Source organism: Aquarana catesbeiana, linkage group LG03, assembly GCF_042186555.1.
Source record: "Aquarana catesbeiana isolate 2022-GZ linkage group LG03, ASM4218655v1, whole genome shotgun sequence".
Lineage (NCBI taxonomy): Eukaryota > Metazoa > Chordata > Amphibia > Anura > Ranidae > Aquarana > Aquarana catesbeiana.
The window spans coordinates 611,882,885-611,901,707 of record NC_133326.1 but is presented as its reverse complement, the minus strand read 5'-3'; the positions used below and the strand labels follow the sequence as shown (position 1 = coordinate 611,901,707).

Genomic DNA, 18,823 nt, shown 5'->3' with positions numbered 1-18,823 from the left:
CGTCGATCACCCTTTCGTGCAGGCAAAAAGTATAATGTAGTTGTTCTACCATATTGTCACCTTACTCGATGGGGATAAAGGATGAAGCAGCCATGTAGATCTCAGTGATATTCCTGGGGTTAAGAAACATAAGGGAGCTAACCACTGCCACTGCTAACCACTGCCACTGGACGTGCTGCGGCGGCTCTCGGCGGACTCTGTACTCCGGCCGCCGGCCGCCATCTTGCGGCCTAGACACAACAATAATCCCTGGGCTCGGGTGCCTTGATCTGCAGAGGGGGAGCCGCCGAGTGGCCAGCGACATGAAGAGATACTGAGAGGGGGCAAAAAAGGACATTGAAGGAGAAACACCTAGCCACAGCTAGGGGCACATACAGATCAGGTATATACAACCCATAGACCTCTATAGGAGGCCCTGGAGAGTAATATTCACCTCCGTCGATCACCCTTTCGTGCAGGCAAAAAGTATAATGTAGTTGTTCTACCATATTGTCACCTTACTCGATGGGGATAAAGGATGAAGCAGCCATGTAGATCTCAGTGATATTCCTGGGGTTAAGAAACATAAGGGAGCTAACCACTGCCACTGCTAACCACTGCCACTGGACGTGCTGCGGCGGCTCTCGGCGGACTCTGTACTCCGGCCGCCGGCCGCCATCTTGCGCCCGCCCCCACAGGCGCATTCCAGTGAAACAAAACAGAAAACATGGGGTAGAAAGAGTGGCTTTGAATCCGCGTAAGCAAAAACAGGAGCAAAAATAAAAATTAACAAAAAGAGGAAAGCGTTCATCTCGGCAGGTGTGGATGGTGATAAGCATTCGCAACTGGGACAGTCACAGATAAAGCACCAGGGTGCAACATCGGGCATTTGCACTAGCACTCCTGTAGATACTATTCTTGTCCCCTCTGAACCTGGGGCAGGGTATCTAACCAGCGGGAGGCCTCCTCCGGCGAGGTGAAGTATTGGGAAGACTCTCCATCGATCACTCTAAGGCGAGCCGGGAACAATGTTATACTTTAGCCCTTTCAGACGGAGCTGTGCCTTGACGTGGTCGAAGGTTCTGCGGAGCCGCTGGGTGTCGATAGAGTAGTCTGGAAACATCATAATCTTGATATTTTCAAAGCGAAGCTCCGGGATCTTCCGGACCTCCCTGAGGGCCATGTCCCTGTCCCGGAAGTTCAACAACCGAAAAATGAAGGTACAGGGAGGGGCCCCAGGTGGGCCCTGCACAGGAGGCATCCTGTGTGCTCGTTCCACTACAAAGTGCGGGGAAAACGGGGCCTGTGGAAGTAGGGTGCGGAGCAGGGTCTCCGTGAAAGCCGTAGGGTCCTGACCCTCAGAGCCCTCTGGCAGGCCTACCAGCCACAAATTGTTCCTACGGCTGCGGTTCTCACTGTCCTCAGCCCGCGATTCGAGAATCTTTACCTTGGCTTGTAGGGTATGGATGGAGGCCCGATTGTCTCGAACGGCGTCCTCCGAGTCGCTAATACGCCGCTCCGCTTCAGTCATGTGATCCCGCATCTTGTCCATATCCCTACGCATTAGTCCAAATTCCATTTGCAGGGTGTCAATTTTGGCCGTTAAGGTGTTCTGACAGCCAGAGATAGCCAGCATTAGAGCCTGAAAGCGATCCTCTTCCGATTCCGGGTCTGTGGGGATGGTCTGAGACGCCATGTGCGTGTAGCTGGATTGGCCCACTGGGGCCTGTGACCTCCGCTGTGAGGAAACTGTAGGGGTATGCCCACCTGTCTTCGCGGAGCCAGACCTGCCTCTTCTCATGCCCAGGTGCCCTCCACTGCTGGATGGGATAAACTATAATAATAGGCAGCGCTCAGCTCAGATTCGGTCAATCAACCCTGCAGCTATGCACCACCCCCACAGATAGGTACCTTAGTGTCCAGGCTGTGGTTAGTCCTGTAGGCCGGAAGCTGGGTGAAGGCCGCGTGTGCCCGGGAACGGCCTCTATGAGTCCTTCAATGTCCTTTTTTGCCCCCTCTCAGTATCTCTTCATGTCGCTGGCCACTCGGCGGCTCCCCCTCTGCAGATCAAGGCACCCGAGCCCAGGGATTATTGTTGTGTCTAGGCCGCAAGATGGCGGCCGGCGGCCGGAGTACAGAGTCCACCGAGAGCCGCCGCAGCACGTCCAGTAGACCCTCTTATCTCCTCCGAGGCCCGCTACGTCCCATAGACTGATGGCACTAATGTGCAGCGTGCGGCGGCTTTCCTCCCGCCGATCGCGGCACCTGAGGTCGGGGATCGCGGAGGTTCTGCAGGCCTCAAGATGGCGGCTGCCTCTAGAGTGTGGAGCCAGCCGAGGGCCCGCCGCAGCTCCGTCAGTCAGCCGGCTGCCACAATAAGCACTGTCCCTGCTGCAGATGGCTCCAAGCAGTAGCGGGGAATCAGTTGGTGAAATAAGTGTCCTATAAAGCAGGATGGCTACGGATGCTATCAGGACCGGCGGAGCTCCTCTGGAACGCGTCCTATTCCCTCTACATCCGGACACGCCCCATTACAAGCGCTTTTTTTACTATGAAAATGTAAGTGTATTTCTTTTATTCAATAAATTTGTTTCATATGCAGAATTATGCTATGTGGCCCCTTTTTATTTTATATGGGCTACTTTCCTGAGACGGGCAACCACCCATTGGAAGAGGTTCCCCCATAGTTGTGGACGCCTTTGGAGTTCTTTTGCCATTCACTTGAAAGGTCCTCCTCCATTAACGGTTGGTAATACAAGCCCTTCTGATTCATTGAGCTTACGAGTTCTTATGAGTCCACCCCCTCTGGTAAGCCTACATCTCTTCTGTGTGGAGGGTCCATCACATTAACTTTTCCATATCAGTTATTCACGTGGTGAACGGGACTGTTCTTATCCAACTATTGGTTTATGAAGACCACCAGAGACTTTATTTTGTGCTTCATGTGAAAAGACTTTCTTTTTATATCTTGTCCATGTAATAATGTACTTATTTGTCCACTTAATTTAATAGCGCTACACTCTTATATACACCTATTTATTTTTAACAAACATTCCACTTTGTTGTGTTAGCAGCTGATTGGTTGAGCAAGCGCAGGGTTAACCCCGTTTTTGTTTTTTGCCTGTACATTTGTTTGGAATACACACTGCTGCTGCTCTGTATTATTACCACCTATCTTTATGATGGATGTTTTTGATTATCGGGCATCTCACAAGGTTAATACCAAGGGAGTTTTTATTGCAACTGGGAGCGACACTGAGGTGGGAGGACTGTTTTTGAGATTGAAAAATGTCATGACAACAGAACTCCATCTACAATGGGATTTGGTATTTTTACAACAATATATCTCAGAACAGATGGTACCTAGGAGCCTTCGTTGGGAGGCACAACCTCAACAAGGGGAAACTGATTTAGACTCATGGTTCAAGTACTTTAATGACGCAGGTATCAGTTTCTTGAATGTACAAGAAACAGAAGAAATACTCCCGGGATGTGGGAGACTACAGAACTAATACAGTTTTTGGCTGGCAGAAACTTTTTGTGGTCACCCCATCTATGGAAGTCACCTCTGGGGTTACGGAGGAGATTATACCAACATGCGCCCCAACAACTGCAACACCCTTTGTTCCTCAATCCACTTCCACCAGGGGTCGTGGAACCCCAAGTGGTTTAGAGAAACGCAATGAAGAATCACATAGCTCACAATCGAGAGTATGTCATTTCAGTCCACAGACTCCTAAAGATTTCTCTAGAGGCAGGGGTAACCATAGAGGTAAACGAGGAAATAGAGGTAACTATAGAGGGAATACACACCACCATGAATCTCGTCCTTATTGGGACTATGATAACCAACCCCACTCCCCTTCACCATTGAGACAAGGGACACACCCTGACCCTTACTATGATGAGAGCTCATATCATCATTATTCCTCTTCCCCAATACGTACCCATAACAGATATCTACCTCTGAGAGACACACACAGCTCCAACAATAGGAGAGACAATTACAATGAATCTCCTTATGTCTATAACCCTAATACCCATGAAAATCAGGGTTTTCACGAGGACCGACATGTCTGAAAACGAGGTCCCAACCTGAGAGAGGTTGCTGAGGGGGGAGGAGATTACAGAGGAGAAAAGAGAAAAAGAGTTTAGTTGGACAGGGTGTGTTTAATCTGAGTACTCAGACACTTACTCAAGCGGAGATATCAGTGTTGGATAAGGGCCTTAAGTATGCCCAGCCTAGAAAATTAAATAAATTTCATAAGTTTATTGATATCCACAAATATATACGCAAAATTAACATTCAAAGATATTTGATTTCCAATGCTCTAGGATCTACAGGCTAAACTTCATTATTGCTCAAGCCTCCCCGAATCAATAGTTTTACCAGCTTTCTTCGGGTCATAACTATGGTCACCACTATGCCGGTTACCAGTTGATATATGCAGGTTCAATGTTCTTTTTGTTAATTTGATTTCTTTTCTTTGAATATTGCTGCAGGCAGGCCCGGGAGAGGGTCACCCCCTTCTTGGGTCCATCCTCTCTTCCCCCCCGGGGATCTCCGAATGGCTCCCTACTCCATTTCTTCTGGCGGTGGCATCCCTGCCTCCTATGTCAGAGGGGGCCCTTCGGAGTTTCCCAACTTGCCACCTTATGTAGGTGGGTTATACTGCGAATGGTTAACTAATTTTAATTTTATACTAATTTTTGTGTTTTTTTGTACCTCCTTCTCTACCTCTCTCCTATCGGATTCTTTCCCTCTCTCTTCTCTCTCCTTTTCAACCTCTTGGATGCCATCCGTCTCTGGGACCTGGTTCTCGCTCGGGGGGTCGCGGACCTCCAAACTGAATCCGCCCTGGAGATCCGATCCGTGGTCCTCCCATGTACCTGGGCTCTACCAAACCCACTAGGTAAACTACTATTCCCCCCCCCCACAATTTACCCACCATGATTGACATACTTTCACTAAACGTAAAAGGTCTTAATTCTAATATTAAGAGAAACCTAGCATTACGAGAGTTTAAGCGGTCTAAGGCTGACATTATTTTCATTCAGGAGGCACATCTTGCTAAAACGGGCACCATGATATTTGCGCTAAGACACTTTCCTCAAATATACCAGGCCTCTGGTCCGCATAAACGAGCAGGAGTAGCAATCCTTCTTAAGCAAGGTTCCCCCTTCCAGTTACAATCTCTATATTCAGATCCACTAGGGCATTACCTCATTCTCCGAGGTCTATGGAAAGGCGCCAATAACACCCTATGCAAAGTCTATTCCCCAAACACAAATCAAATCCCCTTTCTGTCCAAAGTCTTTAATCGCCTATTTGCGGCCCCCCACCAATATCTGGTGATTGGAGGGGACTTTAACTTGATCCACTCCCCAAGTCTTGATAAACATTCTATGAGCCAGGGGAAAACCCAAGTAACTACCGATAGAAAAGCCACCCTATTTCGCCAACTAACTAGAAAATATGCCCTGTTCGACACCTGGCATACCACTTATCCATCAGCTAAACAATTTACTTTCTACTCCCATCTCCACAAGTCCCACTCGCGACTAGATTACTTTTTTGTCAATTCTCCGACCCGGAGAACATGCATGGACTCCGATATTCAAGTGTCTCATGGTCGGATCATGCCCCGATTACACTCTCCCTGGCACTTTCCCCGGGCTCCTTTCGTATATGTCATTGGCGTCTGAACGACTTCCTTAAACACGACCCATCTAGAGTGGAACTGGAACAAACCCTGAAGCTGTACTTTGCAGAAAATTGTTCCCCTGAGGTTTCCACCCCATCTCTGTGGGAGGGCCATAAGGCAGTCTTCAGAGGTCAATGTATTTGCTCTCCACTGCCCTGAAGCAGAACGACAATGCAACACGCCGCGCCCTCTTAGATAAACTTAAACATTTAGAAGCGCGCTTGCTCTCCTCCCCGTCTCTAGCAACCCTTAAGGAACTCGTCAGTGTCAGGGCTGGACTGAGAGACATTGACTTGGGTAAGATAGAAAAGGCATTGATCAGGCTTAGACAGACTTATTATGATAAGGCAAATAAGCTGCATACGCTCCTGGCGAAACAACTTCGCGACAGGGCGGCGACAACCGCCACTACACACCTTAGAGATGCAAACGGTGTCCTTTAATCTCACCCTACCAAAATAGTCTAGCTTTTCCATGATTATTACTCAGCTCTGTATAATGACCCAACTGTCCTGCACAACCCATCTTCCCCTGACATATCCCAGGCCATCTACAACTATTTAGCGGACTCTGATACTCCTAGGCTCTCCTCTTCTGCCCTGGAGACTCTTAATGCCTACATTACAGAAGAAGAAGTGACAGAAATGATTAAACTGTTGCCAAATAACAAGGCCCCTGGACCTGATGGACTACCGTACCTTTACTACAAGACGTTCCTACCACATCTACTTTCCCACATGACAAGCCTCTTTAATTTATTTCTCTCTGATACACCTATCCCTAGAGATATGCAAAATTCTTACCTGACACTAATCCCAAAGCCAGGAAAAGATCACACTCTCTCATCCAATTACAGACCAATAGCACTCCTCAACACAGGCTTAACATTTTTTACGAAATTGTTAGCGAATAGATTAAACAACTTTATGCCGTCCTTGGTCCACAGAGACCAAGTAGGATTTATTCCTCTTAGACAGGCCGGAGATAACACCTGGAGGGTCATCGACCTGGTTGAGGTTGCAAACAGGAACAAAATAGAGGCAGTAATGCTCAGTCTAGATGCCGAAAAAAGCCTTTGATAGGCTGGGCTGGCCTTTCCTGTTTGCGACTCTCACTCGGGCGGGTATTGAGGGCCGATTCCTCCGAGCTATCACATACCTATATTAGGCCCCTACTGCCCAGGTCCGCACCCAATTCGCCACCTCCCCTATTTTTCAGATATCTAACGGGACTCGCCAAGGCTGCCCACTTTCCCCTCTTCTATATGCCCTGTGCATTGAACCTTTAGCAGCTCATATTAGAAACAACCCAAATATACACAATATCCCAGTCCGTACTAGAGATTTTAAGATTTCCTTATTCGCGGATGATGTCCTCCTCACCCTCACGCAACCCCATATCTCCCTCCCGAACTTACAGGCTGAATTGGACCGGTATAGCACCCTATCGGGTTATAAAATTAATAGTTCAAAAATGGAGGTCCTTCCTCTCAATTTATCCCATCAAACGCTATCAGCACTTTCGCAAGCATTTAATTACTCTTGGCAATCCTCTTCCTTAAAATACCTAGGGGTACCTATTACGCCCACGTATGACACTCTATATAAAACCAACTTCCCCCAACTGTTTACCTCTATTAGAGCCTCCCTGACCAAATGGACATCTTTGAAGTTATCCCTTTTTGGCAGACTTGCAACCCTAAAGATGACGATATTACCTAAACTTTTATATCTTTTTGAGACACTCCCTATCCCCATTCCATCCTCACACCTAAAGAGACTCCAGGGCGACCTGATAAATGTTTTCTGGAACTATAAAAGACACAGAATTGCTAGATGGGTTGTATATGCTCCTCGTAACCAAGGCTGACTGGCATTTCCCAACATAGCTAAGTATTATCTAGCAGCCCAGTTAAGACCTGTAGCCTCTTGGTGCACCCTCCATGGCTATAATCGGTGGACACAGATTGAGAAGTTATGGTTAGCCCCTGTCCATCCGAACTCCATGCTTTGGAGTTCTGATATAACACCTGGCAGCGTACAACTGCTAGGACCAATGGCCCTCTTGCGCACATTATGGCGACGTGCCAAATTGGCATACCCGCTTTCTACCACCTCTTCCCCAGTCACCTCATTCCTATTTACACCCAACATTCCTGATAGCCTAACTTCACAGATGTCTCATTTCTGGATGGATAAGACCTTATTCCGCTATGGTCAGTTAACTGATCCTAAAACCAGATTGCTTAGATCCTTCAGAGAACTGCAAAACACCTTTGACATTCCCAAACAGGCTTTTTTCAGTTACTTACAAATACGCCATTACGCACAATCACTAGTGCTGAACTTACGATTCTCCCCCCTAACTGACTTCGAAAAGCTATGTTTAGAGGGTTCGTCCCCTAAGGGCATGATCTCCCGCACCTAGCAGATCCTGATCACAGATTATTCATTAGATGGACCATGGTATATCTATATGGATAAGTGGGAGCAGGCCTTGGGCACAGATCTATCCTTAAAGACCTGGCAATCCATATGGATACAGGCTACTAAGAGCTCCATATGCACGCTCTATAAAGAGAATCAATATAAGATCCTATTCCACTGGTACCAGACCCCTGACCTGCTCCACTCTATACCCTTCAGCGGACTCCCGTTGTTGGCGATGTTATAAAGATAGGGGGACGTTATTTCATGTCTATTGGACCTGCCCTCTAATCATCCCCTACTAGTGTATGGTGCAATCCCTGCTCCAATCCATCTTTGATAGTGGGGTGCTCCTCGATCCAAAGATCTTTCTCTTAGGTCTCCCACCTGCCACCTTCTCTAAAACATCAAAAAAACTCTTAGCCCAAGTGCTTACTGCAGCACGATGTCTGGTGGCCCTAAAGTGGCAGAAGAGGGAACCCCCTTCACTGTCTGAACTGCACTCCAGGATCAGAGATGTTAAAAGAATGGAATATCTCACAGCCTTGTTAAATGATACTCTTGATAAACATAATCGTATATGGGAACCTTGGGTCCTGTTGGAGACTCCTGCGATTTAATGCTCTGCGCTTTTTGCGGACCTTTGGCTCGCTCCCTCTCGGGCTGTCCTGGGCTCTGGAGGTGGGTGGTTGTCCTCTCTTTCTCTCTCTTCTTCTCTACTCTTTTATTTTTTTTTTCACCTCTCTATTATAACTCTATCCCCCCCCCCCTTTTTTTTTGTATATGTTTATGCACCTATGCAGAGGGTATTATTGGATGTACTGTCAGAGATGTATGACAATCCACAAACTCCTTTTGATCAATCAATATATGTTTACATTGAATTGTTCCATTGATCAAAGATCAGCTGATTGTCTGCCAGACTTGTCTGTAATATTACAAATTGTAATTTCTGTATCCAGTGCTGCAGATTTGTATATTTTCTTGAAAAAATAATAAAAAATTGTCAGTTAAAAAAAAAAAAAAAAGATACTTGATTTCCAATCCGATGCGGACTGATTACCCCGCAGCTACCTCAGGGACGGTACACTCGGGGTTGGCTAATCCCTCTCTTTTCTCCTCTCCTGTCCCCATTGCTCCTGCTGTCAAAATCTTTAGAGACCTCATTCTGGAGGATCTCGCCAAATTACCTGATAAGCACATTTGACATCCACCACTGTCCAAAGAGGGACTACAATCCCTCTGCGCCTGGAAACATTTAGTTGTTCGTCCGGCGGACAAAGGAGGTGGCATAGTGGTTCTGGATAAGAGCCAATACGAGGAGGGGATGTACCGCATCTTAATTGAACCAGATACATATATTGAACTCCCTAATAACCCTACCAATACCTATAAAAAACGGCTCCAGAAACTCATCACTAAAGGCCACGATATGAAGATTTTAAATAAAAAAGAAAAAGCATTTTTGATACCTAGTGCACCCAGAATCCCTACCATCTATTATTTGCCGAAAATTCATAAAAATCCAGTGTGCCCTCCAGGTAGGCCCATCGTGACTGGCATTAACTCCATCACCTCATGAGTAGGTAAATATATAGATTTTTATTTGCAACCCATTGTTAAGAAAACACCTTCCTTTTTGAAAGATACCAGTTCCACGATTAGACTTCTTGAGAATGTTGAATTACGAGATGGCTATATTATGGCCACAGCGGATGTGGCATCATTATATACTTGCATACCACATGAGAGAGGGATAGAGGCAGTCAAACACTTTCTGGACCGTGAACAATCTTTGGCATCTTTCCAATGTGAATACCTGATAGAGCTCCTCGAATTCGTACCTAAACACAATTATTTTTGGTTTAACCAGCGTTACTATCTCCAACAATGCGGTTTGGCCATGGGGGCAAAATTTGCTCCCAGCCTTGCGAATCTCTTTATGGCCAAATGGGAGGAGGATGTCGTCTATGCCCATGAGACCACGTCCTTGGTGCTTTGGGCGAGGTACATAGACGACATCCTCCTCCTATGGAGCGGGACCTTTGAGACATTGGAACAGTTCTTTGAATGCCTCAATTCTAATGACAGAGGCATCTCTCTGACGTACGAAGCCAATGAGACTGAGATACATTTTCTTGATTTAGAAATTAAGATCGTGAACAAGCAGTTTAAATTTAATACATACTTTAAGCCAACAGATCAAAACAGCTTCATTCCCACAGATAGCTTCCATCATAGGTCTTGGCTCAATGCAGTTCCTGGTAGCCAGTTTCTGAGACTCCGTAGGAACTGTACTGACACTGATATGTTTATCACACAAGCAAAGATTTTGAAACAAAGATTTCTTGACAAGGGATACAATAATGCCACCCTAGACTTTGAACTCCGGAGAGTGGTTAACACAAATAGAGAGTCTCTTCTTGTGACCAAACCAGAAAGAGAACCAGACACTACATTTAAGTGGGCGATGTTGACCTCATACTCAATACAGCACAAACAAATCAAAAACATCATGAAAAAACATTGGGAGGTTCTCAGACAAGACAACATCCTAGGGAAGATGTTACCCGAACAGGCCAAAATCATTTTCAAAGGAGCACTATCTCTACAGGGTCATATAGCACCCAATGTTGTTGACCCCCCCCGGTGCGTCACTCCTTTTTTCATGACTGGACAGGTTTCTTTCCCTGTAAAAAATGTGTTGTGTGCCAACATAACACATTGGAGAGACGTAAAGTGACAGTTTACATCCACCGTCACAGGAAGGAGATACACTATCAAACCTTTCTGTACCTGCAATTCGAGATATGTAGTTTATTTAATTACCTGTCCGTGCGGTAAACAATACGTTGGCCGAACAACTAGAATTTTTACCATACTAGTGGGAGAACATATTGATCTTATTAAAAGGCAGGGACTCGAAACAGTGTACCCAGGCACTACAAAGAATTCCACAATAGTAACCCAATGGGTTCACAATTCATAGTGATAGACAAACACACCCCACCTTGGAGGGGGGGTGCCATGACCATAGGCGTTTCCTGATTGGAAACGTTCTGGATACATGAGCTACAGTCCCTCTCCCCACATGGTATGAATATGGAACTGGACATTAATGATTTTATTAATGGCTCATAGATTGCAATTTGTATCGTTTCAGTTTTGACATATTTAATATATATACTATTCTATATACATTCAATGTCTATTGGGTGACCCAGTGAGAATCCACGTCTGACCCCTATAGAGTTATTTTGGGTATATAAGTAATTTCTTGATACTAATTCTTGTCAATTACCTTTTCCTTTTTTTATTTTGGCTCATATATATAGTTATATTTTTATTTTTAATTTTAATTTTCACTTTTTATTAAAAATCTTTTTGCTCACACAAAGGACACCCACATTCCTTGACTGAACTGTTTAGATTCCTTTATACACATCATGTATACACATCATGTACTTAAATAATCTTACCCTATATTGTTTTTGAATCACCAGGACACTAATATGTACATATATGAATCCATATAATAGAGATCCTACATTAATGTGGGATGTCTATTATTAGTAAATATTTCCCTCCCTTTAGGATTAACTGTCACTTAATCCCTTACTTTATTCACAATTGGATTATATATACTTAATTTCTCAGTTCTTGATAACTGTATGGTGTTTACTATTAGTTTAAATTCCTGTTTTTAGGATCAAGTGTCATTTAATTCCTTTTCTGTTTACTATTGCACTATATATATTTATTTTCCATGATCCTATAGATGTCGAGATGTGCAATGAGTTACTACCCAGAAGTTACGGGTTATCCCGGGCTGGTCCTCCTATTTACTTCCAAACACATTTATCCATTGATCTGTGTTCTGAGAAACCAATATATTTGTCAATCCCAGTGACATGTCTAACTAAGGATGACGACGTCACGCTCAACTGATCGGCATAGCGAGGCGTGGCACGCACGCCGTTGGCAGCTGCTTTGTTTTGCGCTCCATTCATTGGGAAGCACATGTCCGACTCTGACGTTGTGATGTCAGTCGTTGTATGCTGCGTTGACCCCCAATGCCGGCCGCTTTGTACTTTACGGGACGGCTACCCCAGAACTGGCTATAGATAGAGATAGACAGTTTTTTTCTGTTTATTTTTCTGCATGTCATTGGTAAACATCACTTATGATGTAAAAATAGTTTATTTAGGGATGTCTATTTAATATAACTAAGTGCTGGAACGCATTGTTAACACACAATAGCAAGGCTTGGAACGCACGCGGGTCCGCCATTTTGGCTGAACCCGGAATTGCACGACGATGATTGGTACGAGCTGGATTCTCATCAGGGTTGTCACAGTATCTATATTAGGGAGCATGGCAGCAGTAGATGAGCACCCCAGACGAAGTCTAGTGAGACAAAATGCGTCAGAAGACTACTGCCTGCCATAATTTTACTACAAGCGCTTTTTTTTACTATGCGAATGTAAGTGTATTTCTTTTATTCGATAAATTTGTTTTATATGCGGAATTATGCTATGTGGCCCTTTTTATTTTATATGGGCTACTTTCCTGAGACGGACAACCACCCATTGGAAGAGGTTCCCCCATAGTTGTGGACGCCTTTGGAGTTCTTTTGCCATTCACTTGAAAGGTCCTCCTCCATTACCGGTTGACTTTATTTTGTGCTTCATGTGAAAAGACTTTCTTTTTACATCTTGTCCATGTAATAATGTACTTATTTGTCCACTTAATTTAATAGTGCTACACTCTTATATACACCTATGGTACAGGGGACAACCAGAAACTGCAGGCATGGTACAGGGGACAGCCAGAGACTGCAGACATGGTACAGGGGACAGCCAGGGACTGCATGCATGGTACAGGGGACAGCCAGGGACTGCAGGCATGGTACAGGGGACAGCCAGGGACTGCAGGCATGGTACAGGGGACAGCCAGGGACTGCAGGCATGGTACAGGGGACAGCCAGGGACTGCAGGCATGGTACAGGGGACAGCCAGGGACTGCCAGAGACTGCAGGCATGGTACAGGGGACAGCCAGAGACTGCAGGCATGGTACATGGGACAGCCAGAGATTGCAGGCATGGTACAGGGGACAGCCAGAAACTGCAGGCATGGTACAGGAGACAGCCAGAGACTGCAGATATGGTACAGGAGACAGCCAGAGACTGCAGATATGGTACAGGAGACAGCCAGAGACTGCAGGCATGGTACAGGAGACAGCCAGAGACTGCAGATATGGTACAGGAGACAGCCAGAGAGGTCAGGAGGGAACACATCAGGGGGCAGTCACAATTCTTTAATGAGCCCAATTTCTCACTGTGCCACATGAAAAGGAGATGCAATCCCATTTGTCAGCTCCTCTATGCTAAGCTGCATTAACTCAGCAGACTAAGCATAGAGGTGCCTGTAAATGAATGCACGATGTGCTGCTACTTGAGCTTACCTCCAGGAAGTTCACATTCCCTCTGCTCAGCTGCTCACACCTCCCGCTTCCAGGCTGGCACGATCCCAGGGGGCAGGCACATCCCCTGTCCCTCCCACTTAAGCAGCAGAAGCCAGGAAGCTCCCACCTACTCAAGCAGCAGCCTGCAGGAGGGAGGCTGGAAAACTGCTGGGTGAGGTACAGGGGGCGGACTGTCCAGTCCCGATGCATCTGGGCAGTAATTCCTAATGCTGAGAGAGTATGCCGTCCCGACCGCCGCTCTGAATTCACGAGGCACACTCAGCCTCAGAGTCAGTAATATTTTCTCGGGGGGGAGCAATTTTCCTGTTGCCCCCCCCCCCCCGGATCCGCCCCTGGACGTCACTTCCAGTATCGGAGCATTTTCGCCATTACCGATACTCGCGAAAATGGCTAGTATCGGCGCCGATACCGATATCGGTGCATCCCTAGTCATAATGAAATTGCTGATTGGTGTGTATACTGGATATGTATTAAGCTGAATTAAACGACTTCTGTGACTTCTTGCTGTCTGTGGATTCTCAGTCTGGGTCTCAGGAGATATGTTTTTTTTTTTTTTTTTTTTTTTTTTTGCATAAAGCAACATTAGAGACAAACCATCACTACAAGGCAGGTATCTAAACTGCAATGAGCCACAGCCACCAGCCAGAAATCTTCTTTAGTTATTTAAGAGATGACCTCTGATTGGTTGTTATGGGTTCATGAACCATCCATATCATCACTGCCCTTTGCACTGTGAATAAAAAAGGCGTGACACGGCAGGAAAGCACAACATTTTATTAGTGGATCCTGTGATAAGAAATCAGAACACAGTGTTTACAGGGAAAAAAGACACAAGACTTATCTCTTTGCTATTTAAGACATCGGAGAGAGCACATTTTCATTCTAGACACATTTATTAGCATTAGCACAACATCTCCTGCACTCAGGAACACAACCACAAATCCCACAATGGGTTAAAAACTGGTTGAATGGAACATCTACCCTGCGATGTCAGCACCGGGATACCCTCGAACAACCCAACACCCACAACTGGCGTTGCCACCCAGGAGGTCCTTAGCGTCACTTTGCTTTAGTCTTACATTAAGGTGTTTTCTGCCATTGACTAGCTTACAACTGCCGATCAGTAATCAGAATAGGGAGACAAACGTCCAGTATAGAGAATACCCTCAAAAAAACTGCAGAATGGCATTAGACGTTAAATAGCTGGGGTGCTGAAAAAGTAATCTGACTGCACCTGTGTCTGAGTTATTTACTGTTACCAAAACGGCTAGGAATGAGATATATTGCAGCAAATAAAATGCAATTACTGGCTTGTAAACTGTTTTCAGATCAAAGAGTAGGAAAAACCATGACATAAAAACATCTCCTTTAGATATCTAAAGGAGGACTCCAGACCGTGCATTAAAAATCTGTATTCCAGTACCTAGGTAAATAGCTATGTATTTATGTCTGGTTATTAGATGCACCATTTGAAAAACAAAGAAACTGCTAAAAAAAAATTGATAAGCTTCTAACAGTAGCAAAAAGCCTGCCTGTGACATCGCCATGCTTCTGTATGTTCTGAACACATTTAGCCACTGCATACTATGCCATTTGATCTTACAAGGGACACAGCCACACATGCTTCTCATTGCAAATCTGCAATCATCATCTTGGAACTGACTTTGTAAGTATCTGTACAGGTATCTCTGCAGCTTGCAATAAAAAAAAAAAAAAAAAAGGAGCAAATGCACATAATCTGATATACAAGTTTGCTAACCATGATTACCTTGACTGGAGTTCACCTTTAATAATAAATGCAGTTATATAGCTGTATTACCTAACCTCAACATATGCCTGAAGAACCTCTACAGAGTCAGAGTTGAGATGTTTCTGCTCATGTGACCTTTCACAATAACATGAAAGAATACCAGTGGGGGTGAGATAAAGGGGGGGAATGAATGGGCACTAGGAAAACCAGATCTTGCGGGGCTGTCTAAGTCATCCCAATAAAGTCCAGGAGAAAAATCTCTGTGTGTATATCAATATATTACTCCATATATTTATGTACACACATTCAAACATACAAACTGGCACTTGCAGTGAACACACTTGCAAGTCACATGTATAAGTAGATATGTACGAATGTCGCACTATGCGTGTGCGATGTCGCACTAGGAGTCTCCTGGACGGTTGGTTTCTGCTCCTATAAAAGTCACTGCCCCTGATACTATAAAAAAAATGCCAAGGATCGGTAAATCTGTTGGAGTAATTTGTCTTGGTAAAGGAATGGAATCCCGGGGCAGGAGAATTACTCTAGGTTTAACCTAGGCTGGTGATATTGGCACGGCCACCGGGAGGCGCCACAATGCGTTGAGTAGTGCGGCGAGGAACATTGTCGTCAACCTGTGCACCTGAAAGACAAAAAGGTGAGGTTGTGCGACTTCATTATTTGATTTGTTTTAGGCACAGATTTGACCAAAGGCACAACAAACCCCAACAGCACAGTCTAATACTCAATCCTTAGTTATGTACATAAGATATATACTTACCTTTTTTCAATGCAGTCTTCTGGCTAGTGACACCACCGTTTTTTTCTTTTATTTCCTAGTGGTGGTAGTGGGTGGTCCCTACTCCTGGGCAACACACATGTAGTAATACCTGCACTGTCCAGAGATACTGGGAGCCCAGGTCATTGTAATGAGCCCCCCTCGGGGTGTGTCTATGTATGTATGGCCTCACAGGAAATAGGTTGCATGTTGCTGGGCACCATTCAAACCCGAAGACTGATCACATCTAGTGGCAGAGAAGACTTACTGCAGGGGACAGCGCCAGAGAGGAAGTGTGTGTGCATGTATATATATATATATATATATATATATATATATATATATATATATATAACTTTAATGGCATCCCAGTCTTAGTCCGTATTGAGTTGGTCCACCCTTTGAAGCTATAACAGCTTCAATTCTTCTGGGAAGGCTGTCCACAAGGTTTAGGAGTGAGTCTATGGGAATGTTTGACCATTCTTCCAGAAGTGCATTTGGTCAGGCACTGATGTGGATGAGAAAGCCTGGCTCGCAGTCTCCGCTCTAATTCATCCCAAAGGTGTTCTAGCAGTCTGAGGTCAGGCCAGTCAAGTTCCTCCACCCCAAACTCGAGGGAGAGAGGTTTGGAAAGCCTATGATCTCTGGGCTGAGCAGTCAGCAGACCTGCAGCCAGTAGGTCATAGAGGATCCAAGTCCTGTCGCTATGCAAAGCAGCTGGGAAACTTGTTGAAGAACTCACAAGACATGTGGGGGTTGCTTATTAAATGCAAATAAACTGTTCAGTTTGCAAGGGAAATTGCCTCAGAGCTTAGTGAATGAGGTGAAGCTCTGCTGACTTTCATTTTCTCCATTTTCCTTGCAAGACATTGGTATTCTTTGTGAAATTTCACAAAAGTTTGTATGCATGCACATTTTTTTTATTACAATTTCAAAGTTTATATAGTTGTGTTAAAATGTAAATGAAATATAAGTTGGTTATTATACGTGGAATCTTCTAATAAAATACAATGCAATGGTCACACTAATTCAAGAGATCAAAGACACCCTCATCCCTAATTGAAATGTGTAGAAAGAATTGGGAAATAGGGGATTTTTATGGTGCCACAAATAGAAAAACAAATTAAATAAACTTAACAATGTTTTATTAATAGAAAAATATAAGAGTGTAAACAAATGTTGACTCTTATGTGCAAAAAACGAAAAAATTCACAATACGATGACAAACAATAATACATATAGAGCTGATAAAGCTATATAAATGCCTGTTGGCTCAACATGTTTCGCTAATTGCTTCTTCAGGAGCTGTGAGGCAATATATTGGCTACAAAAAAGTACAAAAAACAAGATGTAAGATAACAACCAACAACGATTCCTACATTTTAGAATGTTCCAATAAATTTAGATAAAGAGAGGAAAACACTAACACAATACATAATATATAGGGCATATAGCATCCTAATTAATGGGCCATGGTAGTAATGGAGCTCACATGTAGTAATGTGCAATAGTGGTGAGACTCACCTGTAATATATATGATAAATAAATTGATCAAAATCCTGTTTAGTCAAAGAAAAGGAGCAGAGAATCAGCTCTATATGTATTATTGTTTGTCATCTTATTGTGATTTTTTTTTATTTTTGCACGAGAGTCAACATTTGTTTACTCTCTTTTATCTTTTTCTATTAATAAAACATTGTTCAATTTATTTAATTTGTTGTTCTATTTGTGGCACCATGAAAATACCCCAATTCTTTCTAAACATTCTTATAAAATATAATAGGGGAAACATGATGAAAAGGCATACAAATAGGGCAACCTCAGCATCACTTTAGCTATGTATTCTCCCAGCTGATTGCCAATAGCCAATCATGAGCTAGCCTCAGAAGGATGCATATCTAAATGGATCTGGAATACTGCTTTCACATAACTCCATATAGCTGAGTGTGGACAACTAAGCTCCAAATAAGTCTCAGTATAGCAGATGTGTAAACTGGTCCCTATGGCATAAAGTCCTCTATCAAGGATTTACAGATAAACATAACATGACTTCATCCGTTTAGAACTAATAGGTTATCAGTGACTCTTTGTATACAGAACCATATTGCTGCCCCAGTCTACAGTAAATTTAGGGGAACTTACCTGACAGACTGAATCCAGACTGGTGCAGGTTCCGTATTGGCTGTGCTGGTTGTTTGGCAGGAGATGTCTTGGCAGAGGATGCGGGTGTTACCGCTTTAGGAGTTACAGAGACTTCACAGACAGGACCGTCATACAGCCCTCGAGGAACCCCTCGCAGCTCAGCAAGCTGAAGGGAAATTAAGGTCACAAACCTATTAATTGACTTAAACTATATAAAATTATATATTTCAGTAAAAGATAAAAACATGCCCCTCCTATCATTGGATGTCTACAAACAGCTGACTAAAAGCAATAACCATTCTTTGGTTATTATAAATATAAAAAAAAAATCAATAAGTGGAGCAGGTGTCCTTAGATGCCAAGCTGGAAGCTGATTGGCTATAACTGGCAACAGTTTTTTTTTTTTTAAGTTGTTATATATCTGACTCTTTGTGTTCTGGCTTATTATCCCTGCACACTTACACAAAATTGGAATTGAACATTTTTTTCATCGCAAGATCATGGAGCACACTCAAAATTTAGCATGTGGGAACAAATGTATTAGCGCAAGTTTTGTGA

General features: G+C 44.2%; 1 protein-coding gene across 2 annotated transcripts in view; it reads right to left on the bottom strand.

The window, feature by feature from the left end:
• Positions 1-14,354: 14,354 nt before the first annotated feature.
• DPYSL2 (dihydropyrimidinase like 2) overlaps positions 14,355-18,823 on the bottom strand; it is a 166,948-nt gene continuing 162,479 nt past the window's right edge. For both annotated transcript variants that reach the window (XM_073622246.1, XM_073622247.1), the window contains exons 13-14: positions 18,266-18,431; positions 14,355-15,988 (exon numbers count right to left, since the gene is read on the bottom strand). In XM_073622246.1, coding sequence (XP_073478347.1) covers positions 15,897-15,988; positions 18,266-18,431 — 258 coding nt within the window. In that variant the 3' untranslated portion in view covers positions 14,355-15,896. The remainder of the gene's footprint in view (positions 15,989-18,265; positions 18,432-18,823) is intronic.